Raw genomic sequence first — 19,206 nt, forward strand, 5'->3', positions numbered from 1 at the left:
TTCTGTGGACTACGATAACATAACTTAAATGTTGTCATATCGTACATTCGTCAAGGTTCCACTGTTTTCGAGTTACCTATTTCTCTTAATAGAAGGTTGCTTCGTTTCATTTCAAATGTATGAGACTAAAGTCTATGAAAAGTCAAAGTCGTAACAATGCATCGACATTCCTAATATTCATCTTTAACAGAACTACAACGGGATGCAGTCTTATATAAGGAATGTGTATAACGTCTAGTTTTGTACAAAAATATCAAAGACACGATAATACATACCTAAAAAGTAATGAATATATGTCGTATATATAATATGTAGGCAGCTAGAGATTCTTTTTCGTGTAAATAAAAATATGATATATGTATAAATCGATTCATTATTCATCCTTATCTTTCTGTCTTATCTACGGCACTTTGCGCAACAGAGCAAAATAATATATTATATACTAAAATCCATTTTTTGGACCGAATTTGGACGGGTGGCTGATCAGGTATCGAACCATTTCAGTCTTCGGTCTGTAAAAACGTTATGTGCAGATTTTTTCTACAACCTACGAAGCGGCACGGAAGCAATATACCAATATTACTGTTCACGGCACAAAAAAATTATCGTCCAGAGTAAAAAATTGTAATTCCTAGCTGCATGTAAAATATTATTTCATATCTGTAAAACTGGTAATTTTTTCCCTATAAAAAATAGGCATATGTTCTCACTTGCTTCCGTGTCGCCGTACACTTATCCATATATCAACAGACGTAAGTCATGTTGATTTTATAAAACTAATTTGTAAGCTTTGTATTTATTACTTGTAATACTCTTCAAATGGACGAAAACCGTATTCACGGCCACAAAAGCTCAATATTAGGCGACTGCAATTCTGTCAATATCTGCCATACGGAGTAGACGCAGAGCCAGCAGTAAATCTGAAATTTTCAAACAAAAATGTAAGACAATGTTGTCAAAGGACCAAATTCATGTAGATTTTTTCTTTAATGCTCACGTTATACGACATCCACAACCAGTTACACAACGTTGCAAATACCCCTTGAAGCTGAAAGAGGTAAAGACTTTCGTTACTCATCGCGTCGCAGAGAATACCATGTCAAAAGAATTATGTAATTCTTGAACGACAGAAATACATATTATGATTCGTGATTTAATTACATAGATGTAATAGCCGCCGAGAAGCCAAAGTCCAAAAATAAGTTGGAACAAACACATGATGAACCACATGCTCAGCCACGGAATCATCATCCCTCTTATTCCCAGATGCATGCCACGAACCATCAAGACGGACGCCCCGATTAGGCCCAAAAAATATAGTATGAAAAATGTACCCCATATCTGCATGGCTGAAACATATAAATAGATATTTTACTCTCATCTCCTACATTGATCAAAACGAAACGAAAAATTTTGGAGTCTCACATAACCGGACATCTGCCTCAAACAAGGGATTATAAAGCTGCGTTGAATCCCCGCCATTCATTTGATAACATATCAAAGTTATCAAAACAATGCTCATCGCCTGGAACGGAAATAAGAGGTGTTAATTGTACCCGGTGTCGGAGTTCTTTCTTAAAATTTATACAAGAATTCAACACTGTGAATCCTAAAACTATTTGATCCTGTTAAAAGTTTCGGGTAGACTGAAAGGGCGTTCGATGAACAAATGCTGCTTACCGATGCGTAATAGGCAATCGCTTTGGTGCCAGTTTCGACGCTGTTCGTCCATATGCAGGGCGACCAGCAGGACTTGAGAAGAACCATTTTTCAACGCCTGAAACAAGTGAATAACGATACGTTAACTAGATAAAATGGGGTGACATATATGACCTACCTAACCTAAAGAGACACTCCCGTTTGTTTTGATAAGTGGGACGCGTCTGTTGCACTGCAAGGATGTCGCGTTGTTCGTTCGCTTCACGATTAGGAAGTCTGCGGATTCGGGATTCTTACCTTGAGTCGCGTGATTCCCTTTTTCCTATTTTTCGAGCGATTGCTCGTTCCAAAAACGGTGTCTGTTGACACTAGCAAGTGTCGTTACTCGTTAGGAGAGATCGTTTCACACGCTAGAAGGTGTGGTCGCGGCGTCGTCATCGTGTCAAACGATGAACCGTGTTTTAACCTTGGTTTTAACGGGCATATGCATGGCGTTTTCAATTGGCTGCACTGAGTGCAAATTCCCCAGTTTTCCGCCAATAGAAGAGGCGTAATCCTAGGGAAAATACACGCGTTTCAATGGCTTGTTCGATATTTGTAAAATTTTGACACGGATATTCTTTTTCCAAGGATTATTAACTCGCCAAGTTAAGATATACGTATACTGGAACTGGACTGATCCGCGTCGATGCGTATAAATTTGCAATTTTATTTTATTTCAAGCGGAGCGATATTTCTACATAGTAATAAAAATAATTCAGTAGCGAAAAATTTGAAAGTTTTTATTCTAGAAGATCGAGCAAGCTGATAATGAGCAAGAATTTTAAAACGTTTGTGCATCTAATTAGAGTAATTTTTCTCAATTTAGAATCCAAATAAGTATACTTATTTTCTTACAATATTTTCATGTTTTTAAATGTCCACGGTTCTCAATAATATGCTGGAAATTAGTTAATTTTAGACAAGATTGTGGTTTACTTTCAGAATAGAAGCTTCATCTGCGTAAACAGGCTTGGGAAGAGATAATTCATTATTTTGTTTCCTCTCTGCAGCTGCTCGACGAAACATACAAGATTATATAAATAGAAATTTTGTGGATATTCGCGTTTTGTGTTTTGCGCACTCTGACGTAATCGCGCACGCAGTTCGACGTCATTTTTCACGCGTTTAGAAAAGGCGCGTAACAGCGAGCGATGCGCGAAAATTTGAAATTTCAAATCCGTGTACAAAGCCGCACATTCGAATCTGATGCATCGGTAAAATTTTCGAAAACCTGAAATTGAAAATACGTTACGGGATGACAAAACTCATGCACAATCAATCATATTGAGCGGTAAATTATTCCTCAAGGACGTTTCGCAAATAATGGCATAAAATCTGTTGTTCGCGCATTGTCGAATGTACGAATTATATTGCGAATGCTGTTGAGCGGCATCGGTTTGCGCACGTATAACGAGATCATTGTCGCCCACATATATACGTGTTATACATGATGCACGTTGTAATGGTTTCTATTAATAATCAGAGAGCAAGGACGAGTTGGTTCATTGGACGTAAATAGATGCGACTGCACATGATCGACTCTCCCCGCCGCAGTTAATATCCGATAAACTATTATATAAAACATATATCAAGACGCGAGGCGTTAGCTTCAGCCGTTTCGCTCTTTATCGGTCTACCGACACTCCTGATCGTACAGTATAATTGGAACACATATACATTGCTTACATATTATATACGATCGCCAAAAATAATTATCATCAATTTCAAGTCTGCGTGCATAATTGCCCCTATTTATTATCCCCGTGCGAATGTCCTTTTGATATTACACGGACGAATAACGTGAGACGTATCCTCGAAGCCGTTATATTTATCATACACAACGTACTTCACCCTCCTTCCTCTTCTATACGTCTATTTTCAAATACGTATCGCGATTGTGTACAGTACTTATAGTTATGACCGGATATCTGACTGAATAACACCTACACTCGGTACTATTTATAACGAGGATCCACTCTGAGAATAGATCTCCGTAATATTAGCGACATCACAAATTTTCTGTGAAGCTATACAGAATCTTACCAAATTCACCCGAAACGTAGATGACGCAAATTATGTGAATTCCGTACGTCACCGTCGGTATAATAGTAGCTAAGGTCATCGTTATTGTCATCGTTAAGCCCTGAAGCGATAAATGCCCGGTTTCGGTCGTCTTCCGAACCTAAAAAACTGTGCAAAAATTCTCTTGTAAAATTCTCGGCTATTTGAAACGAGTCGGGGGTGAGGGGGGGGGGGGGGGGGGGGAAGATGGCGTCATTGGATAACCGTGCAGATTTGTCGCCCGCGAAATCCGCGTTTCTGTATTGAAAAGTCCTGCGGCTTTCGCCAACTCTAATAATAGCTTGACACGAAGTTCGGGAAAAAAATTCCTTCTCTCAACCGTTTTCATCCGCGCTCGTCCGCACTGGTGACAAAAAGTAAGAAAATTGAAAACAAAAAAATTAAAAATACTTACTCGCAGAATTACAGCAATCGCGAATTTTTTCTACGGTTTTCTTGGATCAAGCAAACTTTATAATGTCGGTGAACGATTTTATATTCATGTTTTCGTTATTATTTTCCTCTGAAAGCGAAAAAAAAAAAAAAAACTACTTCACGCATAGTTTGATTTACCGCAAGATAAGCCAGCGTCGTGTACATAAAACTCTCGTTTATCACCTGCGGTTATCTCCGCGCCCTTTAATGCAACACAAACTTTATATATAAATATATATATATATATATATAATGTCATACACTGTTTGCGTGTGAGAACGATATTATATTGAAATAATAATTTCCGGATAATAAATTATTGCCTCGGTGATTAAACCTTTGAAAATGTAGTACAACGGTGTACGATTTCCTTCCGAGGCAGGAAAACCGCGTTTGCGGTCAACGTTCATAACGAAGCGGCCATTTTGGTACCGCAGGAGAAAATAAACGATAATTCTATACAACACAGGCGGCGGGAGAAAGGGTCGAAACAAAACCCGCGTTGATCACTGTAATAATTATTATACTACCTCGGATAATTTTGAAATTATTAATTTTCCAACAACCAACAACAAAAACGCGATTGGTTTTCGTTATTCCTTGTACAATGTTTGCCTACATATTCATTCGATAACCTGAATATTACACGCGGGGCACGGACATGTAGATATGCATTTCATAATAATGCGTAGATGGGTAGGTATGCCGCTGCTAAAGCTGTACTAGCTGAGAGAGATAAACCAGTTACTTTAGCCGAAGGGAATTTTGGCCGTAGAGCGATCTAATCGTAAAACGAGTAACAATGAGTCTAAGGCACTGTGAGACCTGTGAGCCAGCTGTGATAAATTCAGCTCCACCTTGACCCGCAATCAGCTTCTACATTACAATTCTCTTTGTAGTCGTGCAGCCATTATACAGCGAGTAATCAAACGTTTCGACCAAATTCGACGGAATTCTTCTCGATGGAGTCCCAGCCTTGAGAGTGTGGTCGATGTGATCGATGGATCAAAAGCGACTCCTTAATTAACCCTTTGAGTCACGGTTGTTAGTATTCTAACCAGCTATTTTATACACATTTGTTTGTGTGTTTGGAGGACTTTGAAAACATATTTATTTCCGCTTTTCTGCTATTTCTGACAGTATACCGGTAAGTTTTCAATACTCGAGGGTAATTGTTGCGATGTAATGTAAATTATTACTGTTGGAAAGAAATTGTATGAAAAAAATCGTGAAAATTGAAGGGATTGTTCACTTCCGAGAAAGTTAACTATCTACACATATACACGTTTTACGTAAATCACAAGTTTTTGGGGTCACTGATGACGATCTGATATCAGATTTAAAAAATTCAAAATGGCGGATCCAATATGGCCGACGAAAAATTTCAAATTCCATCGAATCCGGGGAAAAAACTCTGTTCAGGGGTTTTCGGGGTCACTGATTACGGATCTGAAGTCAGATTTTGAAAATTCGGCACAGCAAATCCAATCAGAGGCCCGAAAACCCCTGCGTACAGTTTTTTGATCGAATTCGATCTGATTTGAAACTTTCGCCCACCACATTGGATTCGCCATCTTCAAGTTTTGAAATTCGATTTCAGATTCGTAATCGGCGACACTAAAAACCGTAGAATACCATCTTGTTTCAAAAATTGATTCAATCCGATAACGTGTGAAACGGTCTGTAAAATTTTTCGTTATGAAACGAGGAATAAGGGGGATGAATCTGTTTACGCGGTAGGGCTGAGCAACAACTGAAACATCACGTGTCCAGCAACGTGAGGAAGTCGAGCTGTGTAATAATATTGATTTCATTCAATTACGCTCAAGCGTGAATGCTGTTGGAAACAAAGGCTATGGTTATGTACAGGCACAGGCATAGGTACGATTGTATATTATCAACGAGGGTGATCGAAAAGCTGACTCTAATGTACAATTATTTCTGAGGATATAAGACAACGATATCGACGAAATTGCGCAAGTTCAAGTACTTCGAGTCCCAAAGTGTACGTTGTTAAAAATTCTCGTGAATTTTCCACACGCTTAATGCACAAATGTTTGACGAAAGTAAAAATTTTGTGATTGAAAGTGCAGAATTAGTCAGCATTCTCGTTAAATTTGCAATTAATATTCTCAAAGCAAAAGCGTATTTTGAATTTAGTAAATTCTTGTGGTAAGTTTGTTGTGTTTGTAATTTTACCGTACATCGACTGTAAGTCATTTGGAATTTACTAAACATGTTGATGAATTTACGTGACACATGAACAAAGAGACGAGATTATAGTTTGTTAAAATTAACAATCTTTTGTAACAAAATCACTCGTGTAGACTTTAAATTATGTCGGAGTCTTATTTCAAATTTTCCTAACACTGAATTATAAAATTACCCCAAAGTATTTTAGTTTTACTCGATAATACATTAAATGTATTGTATTTTCTTGACAGTCTTTGAAAATTACGGTATTTTCTTGTGAATCTAGTCAACTTGTGCAGGTATAAATTTTGTACGAAATATTTAACAGTGTCAGGTTTTAGTAAAAGCCAAAGTTGGAATTGGTAATGATATTTTCAATTCCTGATAATTGCACCGTAAATTTACTGACAAGTTTTAAAAATTAAGTTAATTCACAATACCGAATTCGAACAACGCTCGCTATACATATTTAACAAATTTGAAACAGATATTTTAAACAACGTGCACTTGAATAGTGCCGATTGAATTCATCGGATAAAATGTGAAAATTTTCGCAGAAACTGGAACACCCTTCGGATTCCCAGACAAACTTTAGATCGATTTCATCCGTTGCAGCTTTGTAATATTAAAATGAGTAATATTAATAACTGCCTTTATCAATTGCACCGTTGATTTCACGCATATCGCAATGTTTATTAACGGCAAAGAGATATTGTGCGGCGGATTTGCGGCGGCCAGACAGATGTTTCTTGTCTAATAGAAACGAGCGAGAGTGTGCGTTCGTATACAACTGTATAAGTATACATCCATACGATAATACCAAACTGGAATCGCGTGCTGCCCCGAAGCCGAAGCCGTTCAAAAGTTATAAATAAAGTTTCACGCCTGTTGAACCGAACGTTTCCCGACCCCGCGTGCGTATTTTCCCTCCTCTGATGTCTAGCTCTAAAACTACAACGCTTTGCCCGCCATGCTCTACACGCGCGTTATACTCTTCTCAACTCTCTTATATTACATGACTCTGAAAAAAAAAAAAATACAACAACAACACAATACAAGAGTTATTCGATAAGAACCTTAGGCATACAAAATAATATTTTATTTTGTCAAAATTCTGTCGTTGAATTCATGATAGCTTTATCTGAAATGATAAAAAAAAAAACACAAATATTTTCTGTTGCACTGAGAGAAATTTTTAGGTCCGTTTACCGCTCAGTCCTTGACTATCTTCATTTTTTACCACAATCGAAAAATATTACCTATGTTTTACCTATATTATTATAATTAAATATATTATTTGGCGATAACCAAAAAAGGATCGACGATAGCGAAAAATGTTTACGCGTACCTCGTTTATCGTAATTCCAACGATATTCAAACAGTTTTTTTTAACGATGCCTGTTTTACTCAATTTTTCTAGTTACTGTAACAAATAAAATTTTTATCAGTGTAGTTGGTGAATATTGCTCGCGATTGAACGAAGGATTCTTTTTTCCTTTTGTTATTTGATCAAAACGTATTTTACAAGGCAACACAGGGTCTAGATTTTACGAAAAATCGTACCGTCTCGCACACGATTCTACCAAAGATTCAAATTTCACTTTTATAAGTTTCAATAATTCTTTGTTCGATCACGAGTGATACTCACCTGCTAATAAAAGATATATTTTTTTTTTTTTTATTTCAGATAAAGCTATCGTGTGTTCAACGGCTGAATTCTCAAAATTTTTGTATTGTTCTTTTACATGCTTGAAATTTGAATAAATGAATTAATTTATTATGTTATTTAAATAAAACAAAAAAAAAAAAAAAGAAACAACCAAAATGGCGTTTTCGAAATAGCTTATTCGAGAGATGAAAAAAATTATTGAAACAACATTGTTTGTTTTTAATAAATTTGCGTTGTTTCGGGAGAAAGGTCGATCGTATATAATAAAGAATCAGAAAAAACAAAATCGCTAAGGGGGCAAGGGCTCGGTGAGTTGGCACGGAATGCCCTATACATACGTCCACTCTGCTCTCAAAGATTGTCTCGATTATCAGGCTTACTTCTAACAATCAACAACATCGACGATGACTCGAAATCCGTCCAACTTAGGTACGTATATTCAGTTAGCTTTTGCTCAGCTGCGAGACATTTTCGTCCCGACTATCATCCGCTCGTACGTCTGTATACGTAGGAGAGTTAAGCGGAACGGGGTATAACCGGATCCCTCCGTTGGGTCAGACGGGCCCGTCGACTGGGCCCCGACTCTCGGATAGTTGGTTCGAGCCGTTGGGCCGGTGGCTGTGTCAGAGCCGATCAGGCCTTGCTTGACCGTGCTGCGCGAAGAAAATAGCTTCTCGCCTTTGGGAACGGCTAGTTGAAAATCGTACAACGATTCGGAAAAAGGCCCCGCGGTGCTGCAGGCGAAGGGTTTCGAAAGTCGGGAAGAAGGGTTTCGCGAGAAAAACAACAACGTGAAACGAAAGACGAAGAAGAAAAAAAAAAAAAAAAAAAAAACGAAGAAAACAAAGAATACAAATAAAACGTAAAGCTTTGGCGAAAAAGACTGACGTGGTAATTGATCGGTCAATGCAGGGATTTAAAAAATCGCAGCCCTTTTCCGTCCAACTGAGAATAAACAAGCAGTTGACGAGACTTTGACAGTGCGAATCCGTAAGACCTCCTGATTAAATTTTACAACGCGAATCGCGATTTGAACACAAAAAAAAAAAAAAAAAAAAAAAACTAATTTTTTTCGTTTCATATTTTATCTCCTTCTCTCCCTTTCTCTCTTCATCCACCGCAACCGTGCTGCCCGACGTATAAGTAATAAATTAGTGACCGCGGTGCTGTGCACGAAGTATGTGTACCGAGAGAAAGAGGAGTAAGTAACGAGGGAGGGGGGAGAGAAGAGAGAAGGAGAGAGAGAGGGGGCGAGGGGGTGGGGGTGAGGGGTTGGTGGGGGGGGGGGGGGGGTATCCCCGCTTCTTCGTAAACCACGACCGTATCGCCTCGATTATACGGCCGTATATGTCAGTCGGTAGAGTTGACGGTATAGAAGAAGGTCTTCGAGGAGAAGATAAACGTGATTTTCAACGATTCGCCTCGAAGCCAAGCGAGTCGAGGGTGGATTTATTTTTTTTTCTTCACATTCGAGTTGCGAGACCACCGGTCCCGAGTACGATGAGGCGAGTTATTTGAACGATCGTTAACAGAGACGGTAAATCGGTGGAAATAGCAAGTTGGCCGATACCGTTACCGGAATCCATACGATCCGTTTCACAGGTGAAACAACACCGCGGGTTTGTGATTGTGTTATTACAACGTGTCGTGTGTTCGACGATATCGCGACAAATGCATCGATGATCTTTGATGAGGATGAGGCCGGGGGATCGGGGGGAGACGATTTCGGCGTCGATCTTACAAGCGTCTTGAACTTGACTCAGGAGAGAGGAAATCCGAGAGGTTGCGGCGGTGAGAGAGGAGGAGGGGGGGGAGGAGGAGGAGGAGGCATAGGTGCGGTAGACTCGGCGTGCAGACGGCGGTCCGGAGAACCAGAAGAAGAAGAAGAAGAAGAAGAGGAAGAAGAAGAAGAAGAAGAAGAAGAAGAGGAGGAGGAGGAGGAAGAGGGTGAGGCGGTCGGAACCCAAGACCGAAACACCGAAGCACACATCGTATAAATATCACGTGAGCCATCCCTCCCTGGTTGCGGCTGAGTCTGCGCTATTTAGAAAATCTCGGCTTAGCGGGAGGCCCTCCGATTCTCTCCCCTCCCCTCCTCTCCCCTCCTCTCCTCTCCTATCCTCCCATATCATCTCATCTCATCTCATCTCATCTCCTCTCATCTCGCGCTAACGAGCGCCTCCAACCAACCGCCTCTCCGCGGTCCTCTGATCGTCGTCTCTTGCGGTTCCGCCGCACGCGGTTTATTCACGCTGCGGCTCTCTCGTGACGCTCTGTACCGCTTGCCGTTTTCCGCCTTTTCCCGACCATCGGTCCCAACCGAGCCGAGAGTCCCCTTCCCGGACCCCGTCATCCCTACCATCGATATTCGGCCCAGTCGGAGCTAACCCGCCGATCCTGTTCCAGTCACTCTGCGATTTTAATATCGTCGACTCTGTTCGGTTGTGCACGTGTCGTTTCTAACACAGTCCTAGGTGGAATAAAAGGAAGGAAATACGAGGAAATAGTTACGCTACTGAGTGCAGTGAAAACCGGAAGTGTCTACGCGCACACACATATATACATATGTATATGTATATATTTATATATGAAACGATGGAGGAGATACATGATTAGAAGGTAATGATTATCGATCTTAAATAACGCTGGCATAAATGTTTATTGTTTTTCTTTTCTCGTTTCCACGATCCTTGATCAGGAATGGAAATACTTCAGCTACTGTGCAACTGTTCGTACGGCTGTGTGATTGAATGAACCGTTAAATAGAGTGTTTCGTATCGGTTTAAAAACACACTTTGTCCATAAATTATATATATCAAGAGTTTGCGACAGTTGTTACACGTATAAGAGACTTGTATAGAAACGATAAATAATTGCCGTAATTTCATCGCGGTGTATTTGAGTCGGTTGTTAAATGTATATATGTACAAACTGTGTACATGATATAACTATATTCGGAATTGTTGTCACGATCGTCAAGTCTGAGACAGCGCGGACTTTATAAGTTTGCCGGATGTCGGGAATATAATTACTAGTTTGTTCTTTTATTATCTATTATTGTACAGTTTTGAAAGTGGGCGTTGAACAAAACGTTGACGAGATATTATTTTAGGAATTACTCTTGGGAATATTTATCGGCCGGTTTAAGGGGTAACGTTACTGTGAAAACTTTTTTTTTTTTTTATTAATGGAAGAAAAGGTAACAAGATAATGATATTTGTAGAAGTTGAGTGTAATGCAAAAAATATTAATAAACGGCCACACAGGAACTATTTTCGCGAGACATGCGATGCAACTGCTGTAAATTTGAATTTCAAAAAAAAAAAAAATTAATCTACATATTGATAGTTACAGAAATGCGTCGGGGATTTTCGATAAGATAATTTAAACATTATTTATTAACAAATAAATGAGCTTTCTTTGGTCGAACGTTGAAGTTTTTTCATTCAAACACTCGCCAATTGTACGAAAATCAATATTTTTAAACTCCTCTACGTATGTTTAAATTTTTTTATTTTAACTATAGACATGTGGATCGAGTAGTTTTTTTTTTTTTTTTTTCTTCATCGAGATTGAAATCTTGTCGTCATTTCTTCAACATTTGTTGATATTAAATTTTTTCTATTATACTTAAATACATGCCTAATAACTTCCTTAAATATTATTATCTTGTTACGTTTTCTTTCATCCAAAATAGCGTTGGAAAAAAGTGTTTTTCTTCTGTTTTTACAACGGTGTTACACCTTAAACCTTACGATAGTAAGAAAAACCAAAATTCTCAGATTCACAGTCTGACTGTGATCGTTTTATGTCGTAACGATGAATCAGTAAATGGAATCTGAATTTGATTTTAAACGAAACCGATTAAATTAAAAAACAAAAAAAAAAATACAAAAGAAGTTTAAAAAAATTAATTCGCGTTCTCCGCGGATCTGCGGGAATGATTTATTGACAATTTGTCAAAGCTGCGCGCGCCGAATGCGTTGCATATAATACAAAACTGTGATATCCGCGAAGCCAGCTGGTCTCGTCTCTTTCTCACCCGTATATTTATACTGTAAGCACGGTATAGAGTCGCACTCTGATACACAAACTGAGGAATATGTGCCATGCCTCGACGACCGATAGGTTTATATCGTTTATCAAAGAAACGTCTGGTTCGATACTCGACGTCGCTGTTTTCATTTCAGATTATCGAAGAGCGAATTTCGCGCGTATACGATGACGACGATGACGTTGAAGAAACGAAAGAGATTGACGAAAACTTATCAGGCTGATAAGTTTGCAACGTTGATGTAATGACGAATCTTTAGAAAAACGTTGAAAGAAAATATATTTTGGGAAAATTCAGAGGTTTGCATGAGATTTTTTAAACCGTTGACAAAGCATCGGGAAACTCAGATTTTGCAAATTTCAAACTCTTCAATTATTCCAAAGATGCGAAATTGTTATTTTTCCTTCAAACTTTCGATATACGCGTAACGTCACTGACTTCAACCTCGTGAAATTTTTTTTTTTAACAAAATCTTCGACGTCACATATCCGACCGAGCGATAAGATTAGTTTTGGTTAAAACTCCGTCCTCAAATATTTTTATTTTTTATCTAACAGCGACGTGAAAAATATATTTATGGGTACGAAATGGAAGGGAGTTTTTTAACTGTAAACAAAAAATATTCAAACATTTTCTTTAACGATACCTGTTTTACCGATTTTTTCTAGTTACCGTAACAAATGAAATTTTTTTCTCAGCGCAGGAAAATTTGAGGGACGCGTCAGGGTTTTTTTATATTCTTACACAACTGCAACTACAACTATATTTTTCATAACAAATGTAGCAGATTTCACTTTGCCCATAGTAGTTTTCGTACTGTTAATATAGAGTAAATTCTGAATTTTATAAAGTATGTCTTATGAAAAATCCTGACGCGTCCCTTTTTTCCCGTGCAGTTTTTAAGTAAAATCTGTTCTTTTATCTTCTCCGTTCTCTACAGCAGAACGAGAAAATGAGCGGAAGGAGGAATTCGGGTCCCTGAATATCGTCGCTAATTTTGGTATCCATGTATCGTATAATAAGTGGGAATGCGAAATTGTTGGGAGTATTATCCCCGATGCTGCCGGCGCGTGTGCAGCTTTAAGGAATGTTTTACGACTGTGAGTAAGAAGAGCGCGCGATAAGTTCAGAGCACCCGGATCGCCTCGGCCAATGATTCTTGACGTTAGCGAAAGTGGGTTTATCCCCGGCAAATCGGAGCCTCGTCACAACGGAAAACTCGGCTTATTTATAGCCAGGTCGGAACGCCCGAGTTGCACCCGCGTCAGTTTTGCGAAAATTTGCAATTTCCATTCATCTAAAGTGCGCCGGCCTTTTCGTCCCCTCCTTTCTGTTTCTTCTTATACTCGGTTACGTTTTTTTTTCCTCGTGTTTCGCGTTGGGAAGAATTTGAGAGGAAAAAAAAAAAGAAAGAAAAAAAAGAAAAACGATATTGTAAAAAAGAGACTGAAAGGAATTAGGAATATGAGCTTGAACAAACATTCGCGCATACCGATGGGGATTTTAGCGAAATGTCGAGGCGCTATGCAGCATCATCACCAATAATTACTTGGCCGCGTCTGATGACTCGGTGGTTCCGGAATTGCAAAAACTTTCGCGTAACATTGCAAAATTACTTTGAATGAGAAAAATTATTATTATCACTATTATGGTTTTAATGTATTGAAATAAATGTAGCATTGAATGGTAATAGTTTCCGTTTGAGCAACGTTTGTATTAATAACAAGGTCATTTAAAATAGTAGTGCTCAAATACCGGCGATTGATTGTTGAAAAGATATCAATATAGTCGTATTTTCTCAGCTGTGGTTGATCGTGCGATTTTCTTGTTCTTTTTTTTTTTTTTTTCTTAGAGTAGAGTGCAAAAATGCGAAAGATGAAAAAGTCGACGCCACGAAATCCCGAAAGTCAAATTATCTACATTTAGAAACGTACAAAGACTGCGAATACGAAAAGTTGTCTTGCGGAACGATAAAAAAATTTACAACGCTAAAATGTTTAAATAAAATTGTGGTGAATATTTTTTCTGAGAATGGGCAATTGAATTGCGAAAATACGAAAACTTCGATTTTACAATCAGTCGACTGTTTGCTGTTTCAGGATTTCGGTCCCCGCCCCTTTTTTCGAGTTCTTCGTGATATCCCAATTAGTTGGTAAAGGCGTTTACAAATCGATCCCGAGATAAAATCTTTTCGGTGCCCAAAACTCCCGAAAAAACTTATAAAGTCTATCTACACCCAGATAATTTCTCATCTCATTTCTCTGGCGAGGAAAAATTGTCAACACATCGCGGAAAGAGTTTTGTCGCTTGCAATTGAAATAAAAATATATTTTTCAACGTCAAGCTTTAATTCATGATATTTTATTGTGATAGTCGATCAGTGACTGAAATCGTTAAAAAAAATTTATACGAATTAGTGCATCATTTGATTCCACAAGAGGCTGCTTCGTTATTCTATATTATCGTTTTGTTATTACATTTTATAAATCAAAATCTTATACATCGTACGGTTAAAATTTTTTTCCAATCTCGGAGAAATCATTTGACCGATAGCGTGGATATTTGCAGAAATATTTTAAAAATTTCGTCGACAAAATGACGTGACCAAAAAGGCAAAAACGTCTGTCTCGAGTTTACATTGCATAGGTATACACATACCTGCATGGATTGCGAGGAATTCGCAATATGCGCACACGTACCTATTTTTGGCCCAAGAATGCGGGTGTGATTAAAATTTATTACTCGTCCCACCAAATGCCGTTAATTTCACAAGTCTTTGTTGGGAATTCATGTACGTAATTACTGTTTTTTTTTTTTTTTTTTATTCACCTCACCTGTGAATTATGCTTGCAAAGGTACGCAGGTTATTCTGACGTGTGAATTTCTGGAAGCAGCTGAAACGGAACAAAGACTGGAATAATTAAGAATGTGGAATTGCAAGAGATGAAAAATCAAATTCAATTATAGTATTAAAACAGGAAGAAACCGCCATTTTTCATCCATGTTTCACTTTGAATCGAATATTTTTTGAAACCGACGTAAATTTTTTTTTTTTGTTTTCTTTTTTTTTAATTTGACGATCTTAAACACATATATCAATGATATAGATCAATGATTCTGCGAGCTATAAAACCATGAAATCAGGTTTTAAATTGGAATGCTTGGTAAAAATGTTGTACTTTTTTTCGCAATAAAATTGAAAAAAAAAAGGAGAAAAAAAACCGTAATCTAGTCCTCATAGGAAAATTTTTCTCCATCGGTTTGTTACATCACGCGGGCTGGAAGCGCGACCCAGTTTTCTTGCCGGCTGTTATATATTAAAGACGTTGAGAGAAAGATGAGCAGTCAATTAATTAATTAATCTCACGTAGTAATAATTTAAAGTGAGAAACACGGGACTGCAGGCGAAGATTCGTGTTCGTATTTAACTCGACGCGTGACGCCGAGTGCGATTTTATCCACACAAACACAGACATTCAAGGCTTTAAAGTGTCTTCGACTCTTCGAGGAAGAGATAAAAATCCCTCGCAGATAAGTTTCTCACTCGCACTGCAGCTCTGCGACAAAGGAAACACGCGTGTCGTAATCTTTGTAATAACCGTTTCCCGTGAATTAAGGAGAATTGGCTATACATTGTGAACCAAACTTGAGCCTCGTCGACGATATTCAATACCTTTGCGATAAGATAAGAATCTGACAAAAATTGACCGCGGTAAAGGAAATAAAAAAAATCGAATTCGATTAAAAATAATGTCCAAAAGTTCTTCAATGAATTGTTTGAACGAAACATTGTTTAGCAAATTTTTAGGGAATCTTTTTTTTTTGTCAGGTGAAATGAATTAGTTGATTTTTCTGAATACACGTGAATTTTTCAAGAATTTTCTCATTATTTTGAAATTTTCGTTTTCCAAAATTTCTAAAGGCTTTACTTACGAAACTATATTGGTTCAATGCTCCAGAAGCTTTTTTCAATTTTAGTATACGACGTTTTTATGAGAACGTATCCAAAATACACGACTTTTCCTCCATTTTTAAAATTTCAATAGTGAGAAGATTGTTTAAAAATTCATGTGCGTTCAGAAAAATCAACGAACACATTTCACACGAACAAAATAAACATTCCCCGAAGATTTGTTAAACAATGTTCTGTTTAAACAATTCACTGATAACTTTTGAGCGTTATTATTATTCAAATTGAATTCTCTTATCGTGTTTATTATGCTTGATTTTCTTCAGATTTTTATCTTAACATTAAGTAGTCAATATTGTCAACGAGACTCACTTTTGATTGAAAATTTATAGCCAACGTATCCTTAAACTGACATACCTAGACAACTCGACTTTGCCTAACTTCCCGCAAACGGGGCTGCGAGCAAAGCTGAACAATGGTACGAGAAGTTTGCTCACAGGAATATCCCGTTTCATCCATTCTGTTTCTCGTCTTTTAATTTATCTATAGCAGCTGAAAAAGCAGATTTTCTTTTTACGAGAACTGCAAGAGCCGAATTGCAGCAATGGAACAAAATTTCACCCGAATGAATAATGATCGGTGCAGATATTATACATCCGTTCGCCTCAAAGCAAATTCCTCCATTTTACGATGACAGTAAATTTCCTCGTGTTTTATGCAAGGTCAAGCGCAACACAAATACGTCGCAATGCAGTTCGTTCGTCTCAAAATTTTTAGCTGTACATGCATATGATATACATATATATACATATTTATATATATGTGTGTGTGTGTATATACACCGCTGCTCCGAATAAATGTCAGAGTGACGCGAGTCCGTTTATTTATTTATCTGGACGAATCGTAATACGTGTGTATAAATTCGACGCCGTCATGTGTTTCAACGGTATCACTGTACGAATTGATAATCATGGATTATACGGGGCTGATTTTCATTTCCGACAGTTGAATTTATCTACTGTAATTATTCGTTAAATGTCTTTTTGGCTTCAAAGGCAAGCGAATTGATTTTCAATACTTTTACACGTATGTTTCACCAAGAATTAAAAAAAAATATATATATTCACAGCTTGATTCTGTATGAGAATATTTTTTTTTTTATCTTCATACGAATAGTAAATATATGAATAAAGAAAAAAAAGAGGAGACATGATTTTTGTTTAAAAAAAAAAAAAAAAAAAAAAACAAAAAAAAACACAGGCTTCTTCTGAATACATATTTTTTCACACAGCTTTGAATATATTTCCTCTATTAGTTGGCGAATGAAAATTGACTTTTAAAACAAAACGAAACAAAACAAGAAAAAAGAAACATCGAATTCGTCCGTATTATAATAACTTACCGTCCAGTTCGAACGCAATGAGACACGTGCGAGCTGATTTTAATTTGTACGCCTGTACAATCGGTGCGGAAGTTCTTTGCCCCATGGTGACGCGGACCGGAAATTAACGGTGGAAGACGGTTATCGTGACCCGGACGTGTTGCGAATCGTTATTCGGGTTGAACCGAAAGGGTCATCTTCGATAAAATGACGCGGAGAATGAAGAGTGGATCGAATTGATGATTAAAACAATTTTCGCAAGCGACCGTGAAATAGTATATTTTGTAACAAGGAGGTAAACTCGGTTTTTTCGGTATTTCCGAAGACGAATACTGCGAATACGTGGGGCCAGAATACATAACAAGAATATGTTACGCGTGTTTTTTTTTTTTTTTTATACCAAGCACGAAATTGAGGTTAGGATCGCGTAATGTCAGATTTATTCGCGACTGCGCATGCGCGGAGTACAGAAAAGACTCCTAGGAGTTGAAAAGTGGTATTTTATGTACTGCGCGCATGCGCGTTCCCAGACTCGCTATTTCGTCACAGAAACGGGTGTTTTGTGTACGGAAAAAACGATGAAAAATGCGTTTCGCTACAATTGGTCTTTCTCTTCAATATATATATGTATCGCAAAATTTGTCTTGTACCACTTGAAAAGAAAAAAAAAAAAAACGTGACAAAACTAGCCAGGTTTTTCTCTTTTGCTCTGGTTTTGGACTTGGTGTACATCTTGTTAATTTTCCCAGGGTGAGGGAAGGATGAAGAATGCCCCGCGGCGCCGGGGAAGGAGGCGAGAGGGCGAGCAGCGGTGGCGGATTCGGAGGATGGCTCGGAGGGGCTGCCAGAGCAATGACGGGAGGAGCTGGAGGCGGTTACGTTGTCCTCGGTGGCACGAGATACGGTCTCAGACTGTCCCAGGTGAGTCTCCGTTTCGCCGTGTGTCGTTGCGTGTTGTTTTCATTTCTTTTTAAAAAGTTTCTTTTTTAAATTTTGATTTTTTTTTTTTAACAATTTTTAAAGGAAGGATCAAAGGTGACTAATTCGTTTCCCGAAAATTGATCGCAATTTTACAAGGACATACACATATTGTATTACGGTGGTCTTCGTTTGGGACTTTTTTTGAAATTTTACTTAATCCCTCCTCGAAATTGTTTCAAAAATTATGAAATAGAAATCTCCCGAAAAGCACAGGTTTAATCCTAAAGCCTAAATATTTTTGTTATACATCACATAATTTTTGAAAGAGTAGTTTTATCGTAAAATGACAAGAAACCTTTTTTGTAGAGCGTTCGATTCCCTACAGAAATACGTTCTGGTCTTATCGGTACACTAATGCATTGACGAGTTATAAAATTTCAAAATTAAAAAAAAAAATAAAACAAGAACAAAACTCCACCCCCTAATATGTATGTATGCAATACCGTCTTGCCAATTTTTTAATCAGCCTTTTTTTTTAAACCGAGTGACGAATTTTCACCTTTGTTCTTTCACCGGAAAACTATAATTCACTCGTTGATCAGTTATCATTAACAGATATTTAAAAATAGTTTGCTAATGAAGTGAAGCGATCCAAAAAATTGTAACGATAAAAGTGTTTTTCCTGATCGTGAGTGAAAAATGGTTCAGGTATTTTAAGAAGATAGATGCATGGAACCCTATTGTACGATAAAATTTACCTCAGCAATTCGATTGATTTGCACGAAAGATTGAAAAAAAAATTCTGCACGCCAAATTCTACAACACAAGAATAATCATATTATTCTTGATGTGCAAAGAGTTTATTTACTGTTAACAAACGT

General features: G+C 37.7%; 2 protein-coding genes across 10 annotated transcripts in view; one reads left to right on the forward strand and one right to left on the reverse strand.

Annotated features, from left to right (window-relative positions):
- Positions 1-355: 355 nt before the first annotated feature.
- On the reverse strand, positions 356-2,115 carry pasi1 (pasiflora 1). 3 transcript variants are annotated; one of them, XM_046636297.2, is made up of 6 exons: positions 1,957-2,115; positions 1,681-1,777; positions 1,426-1,525; positions 1,162-1,349; positions 998-1,048; positions 356-920 (listed from the first exon to the last, which is right to left on the reverse strand). In XM_046636297.2, exons 2-6 carry the CDS (start codon positions 1,765-1,767, stop codon positions 837-839), a joined length of 510 nt encoding a protein of 169 aa, XP_046492253.1. In that variant the 5' UTR covers positions 1,768-1,777; positions 1,957-2,115; the 3' UTR covers positions 356-836. The 3 variants fall into 3 exon arrangements, with proteins under 3 accessions (XP_046492253.1, XP_046492254.1, XP_046492255.1); XM_046636298.2 differs by having other exon boundaries at positions 1,838-2,111; XM_046636299.2 differs by having other exon boundaries at positions 1,843-1,967.
- A 7,874-nt stretch (positions 2,116-9,989) lies between these two features.
- The window catches only part of LOC124222814 (rho guanine nucleotide exchange factor 17), a 47,887-nt gene continuing 38,670 nt past the window's right edge, over positions 9,990-19,206 (forward strand). For 3 of the 7 annotated variants that reach the window (XM_046634165.2, XM_046634170.2, XM_046634169.2), the window contains exons 1-2: positions 9,991-10,678; positions 18,154-18,325. In XM_046634165.2, the coding sequence (XP_046490121.1) occupies positions 18,173-18,325 (153 nt within the window). In that variant the 5' untranslated portion in view covers positions 9,991-10,678; positions 18,154-18,172. Of the gene's footprint in view, positions 10,679-18,153; positions 18,326-19,206 lie in introns of all 7 variants that reach the window. The other 4 variants (XM_046634168.2, XM_046634171.2, XM_046634167.2 and 1 more) reach the window with 2 other exon arrangements.

This window comes from Neodiprion pinetum, chromosome 7 (genome assembly GCF_021155775.2).
Source record: "Neodiprion pinetum isolate iyNeoPine1 chromosome 7, iyNeoPine1.2, whole genome shotgun sequence".
Classification (NCBI taxonomy): Eukaryota; Metazoa; Arthropoda; class Insecta; order Hymenoptera; family Diprionidae; genus Neodiprion; species Neodiprion pinetum.

Coding starts and splice junctions, on each gene's coding strand:
- pasi1 (XM_046636297.2), bottom strand. CDS start 1,767: ATGGTTCTTCTCAAGTCCTGCTGGTCGCCCTGCATATGGACGAACAGC. Junction 1,350..1,425: donor TGAGGCAGATGTCCGGTTAT/GTGAGACTCCAA, acceptor TATATGTTTCAG/CCATGCAGATATGGGGTACA. Junction 921..997: donor GGTTGTGGATGTCGTATAAC/GTGAGCATTAAA, acceptor TGAAAATTTCAG/ATTTACTGCTGGCTCTGCGT.